At 38.0% G+C, this 20,038-nt stretch overlaps 1 protein-coding gene across 3 annotated transcripts in view; it reads right to left on the bottom strand.

Moving 5' to 3' along the window:
* Positions 1–2,989: 2,989 nt before the first annotated feature.
* The window catches only part of KIF5B (kinesin family member 5B), a 33,836-nt gene continuing 16,787 nt past the window's right edge, over positions 2,990–20,038 (bottom strand). Inside the window, exons 12-26 of one of the 3 annotated variants that reach the window (XM_021542972.3) lie at positions 18,922–19,115; positions 17,920–17,988; positions 16,606–16,812; positions 14,704–14,847; positions 13,864–14,052; positions 12,946–13,063; positions 12,495–12,556; positions 12,272–12,381; positions 11,994–12,095; positions 9,950–10,010; positions 9,768–9,839; positions 9,490–9,594; positions 8,774–8,990; positions 6,950–7,079; positions 2,990–5,549 (exon numbers count right to left, since the gene is read on the bottom strand). In XM_021542972.3, coding sequence (XP_021398647.1) covers positions 5,543–5,549; positions 6,950–7,079; positions 8,774–8,990; positions 9,490–9,594; positions 9,768–9,839; positions 9,950–10,010; positions 11,994–12,095; positions 12,272–12,381; positions 12,495–12,556; positions 12,946–13,063; positions 13,864–14,052; positions 14,704–14,847; positions 16,606–16,812; positions 17,920–17,988; positions 18,922–19,115 — 1,787 coding nt within the window. In that variant the 3' untranslated portion in view covers positions 2,990–5,542. The remainder of the gene's footprint in view (positions 5,550–6,949; positions 7,080–8,773; positions 8,991–9,489; positions 9,595–9,767; positions 9,840–9,949; positions 10,011–11,993; positions 12,096–12,271; positions 12,382–12,494; positions 12,557–12,945; positions 13,064–13,863; positions 14,053–14,703; positions 14,848–16,605; positions 16,813–17,919; positions 17,989–18,921; positions 19,116–20,038) is intronic. The other 2 variants (XM_031503806.3, XR_014950640.1) reach the window with 2 other exon arrangements.

The following is a 20,038-nucleotide window of genomic DNA, read 5'->3' as shown; positions in this document are numbered from 1 at the left end:
CGCCGCGGTCCCGAGCGGTCCGGGGCCCGGCCGGCGCCGGGAGAACGGACGGGGCAGGGCAGAGGCCCGGGCCCAGGGAGGGAGCAGCGGATCCTTGGATCGCTGGCCCGGCGGACGAGCCCCCATTGCCCCCGGGCTCTCTCGCGGCCGGGCGGTCCCGGGCAGATTCCTGCACGGCCGGGTTAGTGCTGCTGTCCCTCCCTAGCTCGGCACCGCTGGAACTGCAGCCCCGGGTGGACAGTTCTGGGTTTAGTGCTCCCAGCAGTGAGATAACAAGAGCGGCTTACACTTCATCACGACCTTGCAGGCTCATCAACAAACAGTCCTTTGCTGGGCAGGGAGGATGACAGCCCTGGCAGTGAAGGAGCTCATCATTTGGCCTGAAGTCAAGCTGAACCTCAGACCTAGAAAGTGTCACAGACCAAATTCAAAACCTCTATTACTCCACCACAGCCTGGCTCAGCTCCTCTCTGTTGTGCAACCCTGAGCACCTGGCCTCGTGCCTGAGTGGGAAGCAGACCTGTAGGAGCAGCAATACCAGTATCTTTCAGGAAAAGCAGGCAGCTCGTCCCTTCCCCCAGCACAGGGACAAGTCACTCACACCCGAGGTGGCCAAAGGGGAGCTCTGCAGTCTGAAGGGGAAGGGTGGCAGGGGCTGAGCCTGGTGGTGACAGGACCAGGACTCTCTCTTGATGTGTGTGAGCAGCAGGGGCTGCGCTGCCTCTGCTAGACAACCCCCTACCAGGTGTGAGAGGATATCCTCTCCTACAGCAGCTTCCTAATTCCCTCCGCAGCAGCAGAGGCTCACCCTGCTGCCGCCCCTGCAAACCAGGCTAGTGCACGCACAGGAAGGCTCGCAGTGAGCTGTGCCTGAAACGAGCTTTCCTGGGCAGCAAACTAAACTCTGTCCTGGCTTCTGCTGAAGCGTATTTCCTGCAGTAAAAGCATTTAAAGAATCATTTACACCCTCCCAGGGAAGATCATTACAAAATATCCTCCGAATACTCGCTTATCGGATGATGAGTGATCACTTAAAACACCTGTCCCGGCAGCACAACACGCCCTGACTGATGGAACTGGGCCTGTTGATGAAGGTGATAAGCAAACAGGATAACGCCCGACGTTTACACTTTGCTGAGCTAATTTACCTTTACTTTTTAATGCTGCTCCTGACAAAAGCAAAATCAAGAACCCACTGAAACAGCAAGAGGCTTCACAGGTATCTTCAATACTATAAACTGTGAAGTGTCCATTTGTCCAAGTGTAGGAGACAATTTAGCTGACTTACAGGACAGGGGCTTCCAGGCATCTGTTCCTCACAACAGGAGCTGTGGAAATAAATCTCTTTAACACACACCCGGGGGCACCTCCGAGTTATTTCCACACCCAGTTTTGTGGATTCAGGAACGCGGAGAATGTGGGTTATGCTGCCCTCCTTGCTGCAGGTACATATCAACACTTCCCTCGGTACTGGAGGTGAGACTGTCGATGGATTTAGCTCTGTTCTACCGCCCTGCCCACACCAGGCAGAGCAGAGCCTGCAGGACATCCCAGGGTGCAGATATACCACACCATGCTATGCAATGCCTCAGCTTTCCCTTTATAATCATTAGCCTCTTACTTTTCTTTTCAAATGCAAACAGGCTAAACAGGCTCTTTTATTTTGTACAGCATTTTCCTTCTTCACCTCATTTCCTCTGCCCATTGCCCTGGACAGCGCAGCTGACTGGCTGATACCCTCTGCCCCTCCAGCTGTGGCAGTGAAACACTCGGAGGAGTCCGCGGCTCCAAGTGCTCTCCCCGCACTGCCCCCAGCAAGGGCTGGCTCAAGATCAAACAATGAACAGCCCCGTGCGGACTTCATCGAGACTCGTGAGCTCAAAACTCCCCAGGCGAAAATTCTGACGTACCCATCAGACTTCAGTGATCATCTTCCAGATGTGTTTCCTCCGTAATTTAGTGAGGTTTTATTATGTCTTTAATGAGTACTTCAGTGGCAGTTTTGCACATAGCACGTGTTAAATAGTGATTCATTTTGACACTTCCTAAGCGGGTGTTACAACTCCTCGGTGCATTCAAGGGGGAAGGCACCTAGGCCAGCCAATGAATTCCTTACCAGTCTGACAGTGCAGGTAACCACAGCTTTTCCCTGGCAGAGATGCAGTAATATGTTTTGCTTACTTTCGAAAGTGATTTTGGACCATTCCATTGCCCATAGGAAACTTCAGAGTGAAAGATTTCCTTTCGTTTCTGAGCATCCCTTAGTGGTTGTCTGCAATTAAAGAGGTCTGAGTTGACCATCTTCTGTTAACAGGGTACACTATGAAATATTTTACAGTATAGACCAGCTCACTGCTGAACAGCTTTACAGATGCAATTTCTCCCTCCTGAGATCTTTGCTTTTACAGTAACTGTATTGGCAGACTTAAATAATGACCTCTTTTATGCTTTATATATATATATGTATATATATATGTATCAAAGCTATATATCTGGCTAAATCTTTTTCTGTGGAAATTATCCAGAAGTTGATTGCAGCCTTGCATAACTACACTGCTCCATAATAAACATCAGTTCAATAGCACTAAGAAAAATAGAATCAACTATTACAGATAATTGGTAAAGGAAAATGAGTCCCTTGAAAGGAGAAGCCTACAGAAGTCTAGATGGCACAGAAACACTGGAAATGGATTAATCTGTCTCAACCAGAATGAAGGGTCACCAAATCAGCAGACACCCAAGTTTAAGAAAAGAGAGGTTCACACAGCCAGTGATAACTCATGGTAACTCCTTTCCAACCACGTTTACATGGATTCTGGAAACAACTGTCCAAGAATGTGGGTAACGAAGCTTTGAGCACCACCATACAGACAACTGACAGCACACTCAGGAGAGCCCCAAGCACAACACAACACACCTGGACAAGATTGTTGCATCACCACATTTGACCACATGTAGAGATAATAAATGGAATAAATGCACAAAGAAGTTCAAAGATTTTTCTCCTCTTTATTTAAACACAAATACATTTACAGCATGCAGGTAAGTTAAAACTATATGGCGTCTTCCCCAAACCAATTGTTTTAATGCATCTTAAGTGTACTGAAGTTAAATCAGATTCCACAGGTAGACTTGTCCTCATGTCAAATTTAGAGTTACACACAGTAGTGAGTCAGCATTTAAGTTATGTAAATAATTTAGTTGTTCACCAGAAATAAATATTATTTCACCAAGTTCCTATCCTAAACCATCTTTTAAAAATATGATCTAGAGGAACATAAGAATAAGAACCACTCAAAGACTGCAAGTTGAAATAGCAGTGTTGAACATTCCCTGTATAGACTGAATACTTTCATTTACAAAATACAGTAATTGTCCTGTCTGGCTGACCTATGACAGCCAAACCAGAAAGCAAAGAAAGTTGTGTGTTTTTCTTTTTTTTACATTTTAAGAGGCAGTTCTTGGTAAACTTCATAAAAGGTTTAAAATAAAAAAAAAGTTTAAATATAAAAAGGTGATGTACACGGAGCTACACACTAGTTACTATTTAATCTAATTTTTTAAACACAGCAATTTTCAGCACCAAAACCCATGACAATTACCTACAGGAATGAAACCCCCATTCACAGGCATGAGAAAAAAAATCCTGCTTCATTTGAGTGTGTTGCTTTGTTTTTATGATTGCACATTGACAAATGAAGGCCTGAAAACCTGTAGTTCACACAGAGAAAGATAATGGACAGTGCTTATTCCATGATGAGAGATTTAACTCAAAATATTTTGTTGTTTCTTTATTTTTTTCCCTCAGCATCCTGCCTTCAACTGTGCTCTAAAACAACTGCAAGTTTGGAGTGCTTGGCGGCCTTAGTGAAAAAAACTGTCTTAAAAGCTGAAAACTCCAAAATAGTGGGATTTCCAACTGATACACTCAACCTTTAAAAATCAAACTACTAAAATTCAGACTACTGTAGATATAGAAAAAAAGTGGTTCAAGGTCTAAAATTTGACTATAATCCATCATAATATAAATATTTTGCCTATTTTAAAATAAAAAAATTCAAAGTGATTTGCTGTCTGAACAGAGTTTCTACGGTTTCCACAATAACTGAATACCCAGCAAACAACTCAAGCCAGAACAAAAAGTTGTATCAACCAGGTCTGAAAAACTCATTGCATTCTTCCAGCAATAGTAAATTTCTTCTTTCTTAAAGACCTGGTAACTAACTAGTTTCTATACAGGAGAAGGCCGTCCTAAAAATTATAGTGGCTAAACCCTATGAATAAGTTAAGTAAATTATACTATAAAACTTTAAACCCCATATTCAGCTCAGTGAGAGTACTGGGGCTCTAAACAAACAAATAAAAAAAAAAAAGTCAAACCCCCACGTTTCACTTTGTTAGCCACTTTACAGGACTTTATTGCAAAGAGAAGAAAAATATTCAACAACTACTACTTTGGACATTTCATATACCTACTTACAAATGAATTACAAATACAATTCAGGGTAGCACTTTATTTTATTGTTATTTTAAACACATGCCTCTGGCATTTCAGGATACATCAGTTTTAAAAAGTTGTGTCCTTTATTTATGTGTCTGAATTCACTGGCCTGTTGCTGAAAAAGGCTTTTTAAACCTAAAATTAAAATTTTAGTCAAAAATTCCAGTACTCTATGTAGTGGAATATAACTTTACAGTTCAGATTGCCCTCATTTCACTATTACAAAATAGTGAAAGTGAACTATCACGGATATAGACAAATGGACAGAAAGGCTCATCAGAATGAAGCAGAATGTTTTCACTCCACCAGACTGTACTGTGTGCAGAACCAGGAACAGGACAGATGGGATAATCCATTGCCAAAGTCTTTTCTGTAAACTCGGGTTTACTCTTATTACTGTACAGTATTTAATTCTAAGTCACCCGGTGGCCGGGCACGGGAGGAGATAACAGTTACAGAGCCTTGTTCATTCCCAACTCTTTAGGCCGGCGGTGTCGCGGTGCCTCAGGCAGCTGTGGCAGCACTTCAGGATCCTCACACCATACACACACAGTTACTTCCAATGCTCTATGCAGCATTCCAAAAGAAAACTGTAAGGTACAGTGCCGCCCTAACTCAGTGGGACATGTAGTGTTATGTGAAGTGATAAAAATGAAAGTATATTTAAACACTGTTGCACGTTCCCTAAGACAATAAGATGTACACAAATTAAGCTAGAAAATTTGAACTAAGATTTTTCTCAACGTACATTCAGCTTGGCACAGTGCGGACTAAATTTAAGACATGAAAGACAAACTGTGTAATAAGCAGAGCTACACTTTAAGTAACATGTCATTTTTCAAGACGCCAAAATTGCACTCTAGTTGGTTTTTTTTTGGGAATCAGTTAGCAGAATTTGTAGAAGGGGAAAGAGCTGTACAGGCCAGGTATAATTTATACAATTTTCAAAAAATAATCCTACAGTCCCCAAAAGGAGAGATTATTGTCATGGAATGACTCCCTCTACACAATATCTGATCTTCCTCATGCTGCATTTACTTTTCAGCAACTGCAAATGAAAAAAAAAAAAAAATCATAGTTAAGACAAAAAAGCAAAGTTATTCACATTTACAGTAGACCATATCACTATTTACATGGCCCTTAAGAGCCTGGTTCTTAAACCACTCAGATAAGTGCTAATAAAAAACCCACTTTAAAATAAGAAATTACAGAACATACAAAGAATTTAAGCAATGCTGTGTGCTACCAATGATTTCACAGAACCACAAACTGACTGGGTATGCAATCTTGACTGCAATAATGGAGCCAACATTACAGACAGAAACCACTTAAGAGTCCAGTTCCATTTCCCATGACTTTTGCTGCTATTCCTGGCTAGTGGCAACTCTTTGCTCATTCAAGGCAAATATTATTCAAGGTTAATGTACCTATCAGTTCAATCTCTTATTTACTAAGAAACATTACTGAACAGAACCAGGCACCTTGACTAGTACTACCGCCCAGTTTTCTCTGAATTGGAGAGAAAGGTTGGAAAAGTCAGTCAGCTAATGAAAAGAAATAAATAGAAATAAGATTCACATAAGCTGTTCTGGAGCCCTTCAGAAGAAGAGCACTCAGATTTCAAGCACCCCACCCCATTTTACAACTATTTCAAACTGAAGATGCAGATAATTAACTAAGGGAATGTCTACAAGACATTTATAGACACATTCAAAAGTGAAGATGACAACAGAGAATATTAAGTACAGCATTACTGTTAGGTGAACAACAGATCAATCAACCATAAAGCAGATATTAATTAAAAAGAGACATGATTCTATAAAGCAACTTAAACATATTAAATACCATGCAACATGTAATTACTTTGGAGATTAGAGATGTTTTAAAGTAAGTGCACATTTAATATCAATTACTGTAACGGTATTTTAGCTAGGCTAACATTTTAAGTTTACTGGATGAGGACATGAATTCTTCTGTTAAATAATTCCAAATCACTGACACATGAAGCAGTGTGCAAACACAGTAAGAAAAGCAAATAAATAACATGTGAAAATATGGTAAATTTTATTTCATCGCTGAATGTTTTCCTGAAGAAAACCATATTTAAAAAGATACTAGCAAGCCAAAAGAATTTAAAATATCCTCTCCTTTCCCAAACAGTAACTACCGCTTTTGACTGGTAACCATCTCCCAGCTGATTGTTTCCACATTTTGTTCTACTCCTGCAGAACACCACCAGAATTACCATTTTACAGCAAACATGTTTCAGAAGAAAAGCAGCAGCATCTTTAGTCAGGGAACATTATACCATTCCACTGGCTATAAAACTCTGTAAAAAGAAGTTTATCTGACTATTCAAGTGACTTTATGCCACAAAATGAACCACAATAAACTTAATACAAAGTAGTTTGATCCCACATTTTACAGAATGCCACAAGACAAACTTACACTTTGTCTTGCCGTCCCCCTCCGCGCAGCACGACTGGCTGGCTGTTCTGAGTGAACGCACCTCCACCACGAATTGCACTTGGATGAGTTGGAGAAGCTGCTGGATGCTGGCCAGGGCGGATAGGCTTAGCTGCACGACAAGAAATGTGACTTACAAATAAATATACAGGAAGACCTTGGATTATTCAAATTTACTGATATCATTAGCCAAATGTAATAGTCACAATTGAATGCACTTTGAATAAGAAAACAAATTTAGAGGATGGCATTCTGAGAACGTAACAGATTAGTGTCAACTACAACAAACTATGGAAAATAGACAAAATTTGCATTACTGATCCCTGTTAAGGCTTGCAAAGCTTCTGACAAAGATTACCTTCACAAGAATTATCTGTTCCACCTAATGTATTACCTTCTATGAATCCTTTTTTTTTGGGCAATAAGAACTCAAATAAGACACAACACTAGACAGATTCCTGAGAGTTATGTATCAGTAAGGAATCATTACAATTGCTGTCCTTCCCACATCTACTTTATTGATAAAGTCACTAGTTACTAGTCACTCTGTAGGTGGTTCTGTGTACCAATACTCCATAGATAACACTACTTCATCAACTTACCACCACATAAAAATAAAACTTGCTCAATAGCCAAAGTAAAAATCCAGTAGTTTTGACAGGTCATTCATAAGCTGCATACACTTAGTAAATTGTATTTTCAATCAGTTTTGCACTTAGCTCTTAACAGAACACACATAATGTATGCATAGGACTTCACAAAATTCTGTAATATTAAATGGAAGCACTTAAAATTTCAGCAGGCAAAAAAGAACCTACAGGTAGCAGTTGCAGCAGAGAAACACTTCTCAATTACTGCCTTATAGGAAATTGACCTTCAGGAAGACATGACTAGTTCATCTAGACATTTAATCACAAGAGGCTGTACACCTCAGGTGAGGCCACCACAGAATTGTTTGTCTTCTTGGAGACCACTTGAGAGAAAATTAAGACAAAAAAGCACCTGTCTGCAAGCTGCCACTTCGTGTGACCAAAAAACTATTTTGCAACAGCTCTTTGCAGATCTGCGGAATATGAGCAAAATTTAACTGCAATGCTCATTTTAGTCACATTAACATTTAAGAGAAGTGTATTGATGACTTAAGTCCTTCAGTTCTTCAGCTTTAGTGTAATGTGCACAGTTAAGCTCTCCACAGGTCACACACCTTCTTGGTCCTCAGCACTCGACAGAGTAATAGCAGGGGGAGGAGCAAAGGAATATGACTATTTTGCCTCCACCTTCCTACCTGTGTTATTTTCCCCTAGAGAGGGCTGTGGATACTGTATGTTTTGGAACAAAGAACCAAAAAGGTAATTAAAGATCTTCGGATATTGTGGGTTTCTGTCTGCTCCTCTGCCTCATAAGATCAGGTCAATTTCGTCGTTGTTGTTGAAGGTGATGGCTTAATTTTTCTTGTTTCCTTGAAATACCTATTTAGTCTTAGAAATTGGAATGGAATTGGAATCACCTAAGCGATTAAGACTCACATGCGGTGTATTGTTTCTTCTAGGAAATGTAACATATTCAGGCTAGAATTCTAGGTTGGTAAGCCTTTTCGAAAGCCATTTTAAAAAATAATAAACCAAACAACAATAAATACCACCTCCACACACAGTCTGTTAACCAAAATATAACTCACAGTAGAAAATAGATCATATTGATATGTGCAGTTTCAATGAGGACTGAAAGATGCACATATACACAAAAACAAAACAAAAAAAGCAGGACACAGATGAAGCTTTAGGAGGCAGGGGATTCTTTACTCACCAATTTGTGCTGAATGTCCTCTTCTGGCCATATTCTTGGATCTTACAGCTTCCTTTATACGATCTACTTCTTGCTGGTACCGCTTGCGATCACGAGAAGCGTTCTCTTTGGCTTCCTTCAGTGCAGACTCCAAAGCTTTAACTCTTTCAGCTGTAGCTCTAAGTCGCTTCTCCAGTTTAGGAAGTTCGCAGCGAAGATCAGCATTATCACGTACCAGCTACAAAACCAGAAGCGATTATTTTCTTAGTATCCCTCTTCATAGGGGGAGCTAACGAAAACCCCCCCTCACCCCTAAAGAGGTAAAGCAGTAGGGTTACCATATTAACTTTGCTTAAGCTTTTACTAAATCTACAGAGGTCAGTGACATTGAGAATGTAATTTGAAAAATCAGTCACTGTGGAAGAATCTGCTATCCAACAGAGAGACCTCTTCCATCTGAGACAGGCCAGCAGCTTTTAGACTCATATATGTAGTCTTAACACCAGCTTGGATCCCTGTCTAAGTGCAGCTATTTTGTTATACGCTCACATGCACTTAAAACAGCTAATTAATTTATGTTACAAAATAATAGACTAAAGTTTTCCTGTATCAAGAGACACACTTAAGATGTATGGGTATTAACTTATAAAAGTTACTTTATGACCAATAGACAGTTGTTTCTGTAATAATGGATCTGGAGTAGTTTCATTAAAATTTGAAATGAAGTCACACTGTACCTGCTTGTGAACCTTTGTAAGCTGTTCAAGATTATTCTCAAGGAAGGAAATCTTCTGTTTCTGTGCAGCACTGCCTCCTGTGTCATCTGAATCGATCTCAGCACTCTGCAGTAACAAAGGCAGGGGAGTGAGACAGGAGTCTGAGTACACACCTGAACTTCTATACTTAAGATCAAGTCTTAAAAATTAAACCAAATAAACTTCAGTTCCTAATTTAGTTCAAAACTGAAATTCATGCAGCATCTTCAGAAACAGGTTTAACTACAGCACCACATTACCTTTTTCACTCTAGTAGCCAGATCTTGAACAAACAGCTTCCGAAGATTGTGAAGAGTCTGAAGTTCTTTTGCCTACAATTAAAGACAAGAAATTAAAAAAAACCAACCCAAACAAACGCTGAAAGAAAAAAAAAAAAGACAAATATTGACATTTCCTTTGGAATATATTCTGACTATCTTACCACAGTCTCTTCCAAACCCTTTAAATCTTGCCTCGCTTGTTCCCGTCTGTCCTGCATAACCCTAAAAGAGAATAAATTGTTCCTGAAATATCCTAGAAAAATCAGAAAATTTTTTTTAGAGGACTAGAGTAATTAGCACTCTATGGTACAAATGAAAAAAATCTTATGGTTGAAGTCTTAAAGACGTAAGCAACAGAAATCTGTATGGCATGGGGGTGATGGGACTTGGGGAGTTGCAAAAGAAAAAGAGGGATGTACTTTTAATACAGAATACAAACAAGTACATTCAGATGCATAAATTATATAAGCTTCTAGAATAGTAAAAGACAAGACTCTCAGAGTTAGCTTTGGAGTGAACATTTGGAGAGATCTTATCCTACAAATGTTCTTAGCTGTGACTAGCTGAGATGATAAATATCATGTGCCAGATTAAAAATTTTCTCTTCTTTTTAACACCTCACCCTCAACACATTGGCAAAACCAGCATTGTAAACAACAATGTCAGTGTACCGGAATAGAACCTGATGATTATCAGTGTACAGAGCTGCTGTCTTGCCAGTTAATGTGAAAGCATTTTCTGCACAGGAAACTCAGAACTGTACGTCACTGCAGTTACCAAGATAATAGAATACAGGAAACATATGTGGACTTTCCTTTTTATGACCTGAGATTAGAATAGAAAGGCCAAAAATGTGTAGTGCTCCTGTTAAGTAGTTTAAAAAGCTTCTTTTCCTCTTGGAATTTCTCCTTACTCAGTCAGTTTCACTACTTGTTCACAGTTAAATGAGTAAATATTTGACCTATTAAAATATTTTAAATGTCACTATCCTATCCATTTTCCCGGTGTCTCTGGATAAATAGTTCCCAGCATCTTCTGCAACTTCAAATTGAAAAAATTAAAGTGAATAATATGCATTGTTCCTGGTCTGTCATTTGCCATACACATTTATGATATTCAATGGAAAATAACTGGATTTAAAAAGTCTGGGGGAGGACACAACACAATTTTTAGAAGTCTTTGCAAATCTTTTGAAGAGAAATGTTCCTATACAGCAGGTGCTTTAAAGTGGTCAGTGTTAGATGTAGTTGAGCCTACAATCTGAAATAGAAAGCAATAATGTGGTATGTATAGCAAGTCTTACAAGACAAGAAAACCTCCTGTAGTTACTGTAGGTTTTGTAATAATTGTGGCAGATAAATAAATCAAAATAAAATGGAATCACAATACCAGAGCACTGTTAAAATTTCAGTCAGTTAAACAGGACAAACAAACAAAAAGGTAAAAAAAAAATAGCAAGCATTGCTTCTTGGTTACCAGCACAGATCAGTCAGGTCCCTCTGATTACTTCAAATCTCATGATAAAAATCCCTGAAAATCACTGTGTGTTTTAAACATAACCAAAAAGAACTTTTCAAAAAGTACTTTTAAGTAGAATGTATTTTTAGCTTCTGTAAAGATAATTTGTATGCACCAGGAAGGGGTTATAACTGATACACTTAGAAAGATTTCCAGGAGGTTAAGGTCAGATTTCTAGAAGCTGAGAACTCTTGTTGAGCTTGAACTTGGATACTTACCTGCAAGCGGAATATAATTCCATTTTTTCCACCAACTTTCGAGTCTCTAATTCACTAACACATTGTATTTAGTTAATCATTGAAACATGCAACTGTTTAATTTTAAGAATAAACCAATTAGAGCCACCTAAGAAGTTAAATCACATAAGAACCATAAAAAAATTAAGGGAACACAAGAACTAGAAAAAGAGTAAGGGGAATTGTTAGAAAATTCTTGCAATCTTAAAGAATGCAATAAATACTTAGCTGCAAATTGAAAAGTTATTTACTCCAATCCATAACACAGTCATAGCCTTATTATCTTCCATAATTTTACTTCTTATTTTCAGTATTCATGCAATGCAAGGGTTTCAAAAAAGGTTCAGGAAGGCCTCTTTAACAAGCATATTATAAAGTGAATATTAGATCATTAGCTTATAGAGTAAGCATCCCTACACACACATTTGTTTTATGAATCATTATAACTTACGTAAGCTCATGAAGTTTTCTGCTTTTCTCCTGATCAGTTGCTTTCAGCTTCTCATGCTCAACTCTCAGCCGTTCCTGTTCAAGCATCATCTTCTGGTTTTGGCTGAACACAAAGTAAATATTTAATCAGCTGAAACTCTCAGCCCATTCAGTAACATAATGGAAGACAGAAGGACAGTTCTGCAGGAAACTCTCACCACTTCCTTCCCCTGTACTGTGCTTCTGTACTTGCCCAGCCCAGAGACATTTGGCACCACTAAAACAAAGTCAAGTACTTACTCTTGAAGCTCAGTGATGAGCTTTTCCTTTGCATCAACTTCATCTCTCAGGCTACTGATTTGTTTCTGATGTGTCTCACGATGGCTCTGAATTTGCTGCTCCACAGCTTGCTATTAGAAAAAACCAGAACGTATTAAATATTCTGAGTTACCACCAGGCTTCACTCTGTGGGAATTCGGGTTGTTAAGGTTTTCTTCTTTTTCAAGCAATGAAATTAACTTACTTTGACTTCATTTGCAGTTTGAACCTTATTTAAGTGCTCTTTCTCCATCTCATGAACCTTTTCTAGAAGGGACAGAACAAAAACCACAATTCAGCCAGGTACCTACATAATCACATGGATGATGATATTTGTTTCCCTTCCCTTGCCAACACCTTACAATTTGGAAAAAGTTCCCTCCCACCACAAAAATTAACTGAATTAATAACATCTTTACTCCTATCAATAACAGTTCTTTGAAGCAGCAAACATGTTTTACCATGGATTAATTCTACACGTTCAGTAGCAAAAAGCCTTTCTATAGCTCTACCTTTCAACCTAAACAGAACTGACCAATTTATATATTTATAATTTATTATATATTTATTTATAATTTATTTATTTTCCACTTTATATTTATCACTGTAGTGTTCAAATGGTGGTGGTGAGTGGGGTGTAGGGAGGCAAGTCCTACCCTGTGCTCGGAGTTGAACTAATTCTTCATTAAGAGAATCCACAGATTCTTCCAGCTGCCTCTTTTTCTGTTCCACATTCTGAAGATATTCAGTCAGTGACTTGATCTTGGCTTCATGCTTGTGGAATGAAAAGATTCATTTGCTTTGGAACTAGGTACCATGGAATTACATCTGCATAAACGGTTCATACTTATTTTTCACACAACAAGTAACCTTGTCTCAAAACAAAAATTGTCCCAGCTAGACTCTTAGAAGAATATGACTACTCAAGTAGATCTGTAATGCAGCTTTTAACACAGTGTCTTTATTCTGGGTTGGAATGAAATACATTTTTGGCTGGGAGAAGAGACGTTTTGCATGCTAAATACTAACAGAGGCAAGAGAGGCCCACTGTATTTAGAAGATGGCTCTGAAATGTGCATCTCTTGATTTTAAAAGAAATGATTATCTGTATAAAAAACAACATATAGAAATATTAAACTGTGTATCTAGATCTAATGTTAGAAGTCACATTACTTATCTTTTCTAACAATCACATTAAAACAGCCTTTCCCACATTAGAAATAAATTGAATCTGCTATGCAAACCTCCTGGAATTTTACTCTGCTATTACCTCTCCCACTTCCAGCTTGGGGCATTAGCAGGCAGAGTGACCACTAGCCACCTGTGATGGAGAACACACAGGCTCCAGTATTTAATACAAGTGCTACAAATGCATTAGCAGGCTACAGATAAATGGCAGGAATTCTGACATCCTGCCATGCTGAATTACTTAGAAGCATCCAATCTGATGAGAGTACTAAGGAAACAGCTGAGTCTTATGTTAGGTGCCAAAAAAACTCTGCAATTTTTTTTTCCCCAACAGGTTAATGAATTTAATTTATAAAGAACACTGTGCACTGAAGAGAAATATTTACCTGTGAGATCCGGAGCTGGCAGGCAGCCAACTCCTTTTCATTTTCTTCCATCTTCTTATTGCTTTCAGCTTGTGTGCCTTCTAACTGTTTGCAACGTTTTACCATTGTTTTCACTTCTGATTTCATTTTGCTAATGTACAGTCTTGCGACTGTGAATTCTTCATCTATCATGCCAGTTCCCTCAGGCTGCTGGAAAGGGTGAAATAGCACATTTAGCAAGCTCACATAACAAAAGTGAACTAACAGCACACTGGAGCGTCTTAATGCCCAAGACACATCCCCAGCCACAACTGATAACTACAGAAGGGGAAAAAAAAAAAAACCAAAAAAAACCTTACATTTTGGTATTTAAGTTTTCTGATGGATGATTTAGAAGTTTGTACAAGGACAATGAGTTGCTTGAACAAGGAAATACAATTCACTATTGATTTCTAATACTGCTTATATTCTTGCCCTATAGCCATCTTCTAGACTTGTCTTTTATTTCATGTCCTCATGCTATTTTTAATACAAATATCACCCTGATCATGACTGCAGGTCAATATTAGATTTCCAAGATAATACTGTTGATTAAGACCACTTCATACAGCAGTTTGATAACATGAATGAGAACATTGCTTCAGAAAAAAATCATGCATGCTCTTCCTCATCTATGCATAATCTAATTTTGTCTGGGACCTGATTAAGTCACAATATAAGCAATGGAGAAGCTTATGTCCAAATTATTAATATAGATGAAACTTCCTATAGTGGCAATTTTTACCATACTAAGAAAATTCCCCCACCTATCCACAATGCATTTAATACATGGCACTGAAGACAGCAGTGATTAACTCTTACCTTGACATCATTATTTCCTACTGCAATTCCAATCTCTGCAAGATCTTTTAGTAAGGAGGCCATCATTTCTGTTGCTCGTTTCTTCTGATGGTTGGTCATTTCTTTCAGTTTCTGAAGTTCTGCATCTATACTGGCTAAAGTGACCTACAGTAAAACAAGTTACCCTTGATTAAACAAAACACACTCTTTTTCTTGGAACTAGCTTCATACTATTTACAAAGAACCAGTATTTTTTCTGAAAGAGCTAAAAAGTACTGGGGACAGAGATCTTCAACTCAAGATCTTAAAATTCTGCAGCAAAATTAGTGCTAACACTGTAAAACAGCATTTAGAGTTACATACAATTAAATATTGCAGGGAATCACATATATAGAAAAAAGGTAAATGGACAGCAAGTCAAACACTTTACACCCTATTTTGATAAATGAAAACAATTTCAGCTCTATCTGCAGAGCTCTTAACCCTACTTGCAAATCAAAAAATGAGAATACTCTTCCAGTACTGATATTTCATAATCATAACTCTTATTCTTGAGCACTTTTTCAGCTGGTCTGAGCTGCTGTGGTTACAGTATCTGCAGCTCAGCAGCTTGTATGCTCAAGAGTCTGCTGTTTGCTGTCGAGTTTTAAAAAACACTAGAAGTTTTACAGCAGAAAAGTTTCAGGCAGAGATGTCAAAGGATGGTTACTGCATGGGTTAGCAGTGCCAGATTGGGATGTCTTAATTTTATGACACCTCTGAGCAGATGCTTTCTTGCAGATTGAGTTATTAATGACATTCAATGGATGTCATTAATAACTTTTAGTACCTACACCTTTTAGTACCTATAAGCAAAATTACATCAATAAAGCAAATAAGAAAAACCAGCAAAAAAACCCCATACACTTCAGAATCATACACACACACAAAGCAAGCCTACTCCAACAGATTTTAAATGCTGCTCCTAAGACTCTGACTTTCATAATTCTCTGACTTTCGGCCAATCTTCAAGCAATGTAAGTTATCAGTAAAGATTATTCAGCTTAGAATATTCAGAAGTTTAAAGAGAAGTTTCATGATCTTGTGAACTTCAATTACATCACTAGTGTTCTACCAAGTCAAAACTTACTAACTGAAAGTTGAAAGCCACAGCCACTAGAAGACCCAGACCCTCTTATTATCATCTTCAAGAACAGAGAAGAATGAGACTTGTGACATTAATATTGTCTGCAATGCCAGCAAATATCTGATCCTTTCCACTACTTAGAATTTTAGGACCACAGGTAGAGTACTGACTGCTTAAAACTGATTGAGGATGCCAAATAACTGGCTACCAAAACTGTCCATTCAGAAACTTTGCATGTATGTAAGGAGGTGCACAGTAGCCTGTGAGACTGATACTGCATCTGTATTTTAACAAGGGTTATCTTGTGGGATATCTCCCCAACTATTCCTTTCAGAAAGTAAACCAAACTGCTTATTTTTCAAGGCATCAAGGTAAGTCATCTCACACTCCAAACACACAGCAGGCAAATACATATTCCTTTCAAGAAAAACTGCAGCATGATCACTGCAACTTCAAGATTGGAAGAAGCAGATTCTTAAGCTGGGATTTCTCCAACTGCACCAGAAAGAAAAACAAAACCAGCATGAAAGGAAAGTGTTAAGTTTTGACACCTAGGACATTTCTGAACACTCTTCAGGTAGTAAAATGCCACAGGCATTAAAAAGACAAGCACTATCAAGGTCAATAATCACCATACATTTTTTCTTAAGCTTACAGATTGCTGCAAAAACCAAGTAAGTTTTAGACTTAGGATCTCATTTTCCCTTGTGATATACTTTCAAATGACTTTAAAAGTACAGGTAAGGCAAGAAAGTCACACTGAAGATTGTCAGTAATTTCTTATCCCAATTTCATACCGATTTTTGATTGAGTTCATCACTAAGCAGTTCATATTCCTTTGCTTTATCTTCTACTTCCTGAGACTTCTGATCATAGTTGACAGCTAATTCTTCAAGGGCTTGTAACACCTCTTTCACTTCCTCTTTAGAAGCATCATTTTCAGCCTGAAGGCGATTCAACTCCGCTTGCAGGTTGTCTTGGTCCCGTCTGGTTGATGCCAAAAGCTGCAATATTGACAGAGGTTTAATAAAAATACAACAATAAATAATCATTAAGAAAATTCCACATATATATTGAACTTTATTAGTGTTTTTAGCTGCTACAATAGCTTGTATCTATATTCCAAGTGACTAGCTTCATGCAGTAAGGATTCCAAGAACATAATAACATAATATAATGAACAACTAAATTCACAATCTATATTCACAGTTCTTTAAGTTTTTAAACATCTTAAAAATGGAATTGATTACAAATGAAGACGTATAGGAGTAGCAACTAGAAATGCACACAGAACATTGCAAATTCTCAAGCCACTGAACACTACTCATGAGTCTGAAATTATCAACAGTCTAGGGACTAAACTTCCAGCATTTTAACACTGTTAGCTGCTGAAGAGTAACTAGACAAAGGGTACAATTGCTAGAAAAACAGATTTATTTATTTAAATTAGATTCAACAGTAGCTCCAACTTCCCTACTCCTTGGCCCATTTCCCTCTGAGTATGTACACAAGGATTACCATTTTTTAAAACTTTTGTGTTATAGAGAAATAATTTCCTATATTTTTACTAAATTAAATTTTCATTGTTAATAGAAATTTACCCTCATTAATTTACATCCTTGGCAACATATGCATACAAATAATTTGAATATGCCAGCAAGTATGGTCTGAATTAACACATAGATATTTCCTCTTTCATTATGAGCCAATACATTTTCCTCCTCTTCCTTCTCTCTCTGTACAGCAACTGACCAGAAGCAAACCTTAGAACAGATTTCTTACATTAAATCAAGTTACCTTCAGCTCTGACAACCTGCTAACTTTGCATAGGGAAGACTGTGGCTGTCTTTGCATAAAATACTTCAATTCTTTCAATCTTAATGGGTACTTAAGATCCAAGTAAAGCTGGTTTAAGTTTGGCCATCAGCACAGTGTAGGTGGGAGGAATGAACAGGCAGAGCATTTAGATAAGGCACAGAAGAGAACTATTGTGCAGTAGTAAGCTGTCATTCTCCTCCCTGGTCATAAACTGAGACCTATTCCAAACACCACCAATTTCATTAAAAGAAAGACAAATGAAAATAAAATAGAGATGCAAGAGCAAAACCCACCTCTTCCTGATCCAACATCTGGGTCTTCAGTTTTTCTACTAGTTGACTCTGCTGATTAATTTCTTCATCCTGTAGTTGAGATAAGACTGTGTTCATTAAACTGACAAATACCAGTCAGAAAAAAGTAATCTATGAGACTGCAGACAGCAGACATTAGGTATCTAACCTTTCCCTATTACAAGGTAATCACACAACAAAGCAATAAAAGTAAAAACCAGTTCTTTTCAGTGGTTGATTCATTAGGCTCCTAACTGGCATGTATGTGTAATACCCCATGCCTCAGAGATAAAAGTCTTATACCTGTGCAAGTCTTTTCTAAGATGTTCTAACTTCCTAGGAATAATTAATATTTAATTAAAATATTTTTCTATTCAAATACAGGACTACTGCTTAAATTTGAGATTATTTATTTCAATTAAAATATCCAAAACATGGAGAGAAAAATTTTGTCTTCAAATGAGTAATTTTCCCACATTTATTGTTTTCCAGCTAACAAACAACAATCCCTTAGCACCAGATAAGGCAACTTTGATTTCTCTTAATCAGAATTAAGAGGAAGCACTCTCAGCAAATACTTAAGCTAAGCTAACAAAACAATATTGACAAATTAAACACAGAATCACAGAATAAGATGAGTTGGAAGGGACCCATCAGGCTCATCAAGTCCAACTCTCAGCCCTGTGCAGGACACCCTGAGAGTCACACCCTGTGCCCAAGAGCATTACCCAAAAGCTTCTGGAACTCTGTCAGGTTTGGTGCTGTGAACACTTCCCTGGGGAGCCTGTTTCAGTGCTCAACCTCCCTCTGCATGAAGGACCTTTTCTAATATCCAAACTAAACATCCCCTGACACAACTTCCGGCCACTCCCCCTCAGGTCACAAGAGAGAAGAAATCTGTACCTGCCCCTTCGCTTCTCCTCTTGAGAATGCTGAAGATATATTATACAATAATATAATTCAAGACATTTTCAAGAGATCTTACATTAAGTAAGAATGGCATACCTTGTCATCCAGTTGTTTGTAAAGTTTGGCAATTTCTTCCTCACATTTCCTTCTCTCAGCATCAGTGAAATTGCCAGTTACTCCAATTGTGGTAGCTGGTTTATCATTAATAACAGTAATATCCTTGTCCACTGCAAAAGCTTCTAAGTTTGCCTTCTCCTTGTCAAACTGTTCATCAACTGGTACAGTCTCCCCTTAAAAGTAAGTTTAATTTTAGTAGTTAGCCATGACATACTTCCCACAAAATTACCCTTAAAAGTTATTGCATATTTCCTACTAACAGTAATTAATGAGTTCAACTGATTACTTGGCAAAAAAAAAAAGACCATTAGATCATTCAAACTATTTCCTGCTTACCACAAAACATTGTATTTCACCCAGTTACTCTGCTATGAGCTCCAAATTACTCATCAAATATTGTCTTCTAGAAAGTCACCTAACTTTCCCAGGAGACATAACACTCTCTCTCTCCCTTGGCACTGTTTTACAAGGTAGCCACATTTACTTTTACATTGCTCTGCTTCTAATCTAAAATATTTTCAGTTACACTTTTATCCTTTTATTTTCATGAAGATTATTCTGATGAGAACACTAACTTCACAGAGGACAGAACATGCCAAGGCACTTCTCTGGTAAATTAAACTAAATTCCTTAGTGCTTTATTCAAAACATTTTATGCAGTCCTTGCAAAGTATAGGCTCTTTTCAACACTCCAGTATCTCATGTTAGGTATAGTTCATTCAGAAAGTTGACATTTCAGGTGTGGCCTCATATCAGCTCTATGAAACAATAAAAAAACCCCAACAAAAATCAAAATAACCCCACATCCTACCAAACATATTTCAGCAAACCCATTTTTTATTAGATTTGTATCAGGATGTGGTGCAGTTGTCAGATTGCAAAATCATCTTTTACAGTTGTGAAACTCCAGAGTATATCTGTATGACCTATGTTCTCTTATCCTGAATTTATGGCTTCACTATTAACTTGCATTTTGCCAGCAACTTGAACTGATAAGAAGTTAATAATTCAGGAAGAATTAACAAGCACGTATTTGGCACTGTCAGCAACTTTGGGGTTCGAGTGAGTTTTTTGTCTATTCACATGTTTGAGTTTT

The sequence above is a fragment of the Lonchura striata genome, chromosome 2, assembly GCF_050655825.1.
Source record: "Lonchura striata isolate lonStrDom1 chromosome 2, ASM5065582v1, whole genome shotgun sequence".
NCBI lineage: Eukaryota > Metazoa > Chordata > Aves > Passeriformes > Estrildidae > Lonchura > Lonchura striata.
This window is presented reverse-complemented; position numbering and strand designations above follow the sequence as displayed.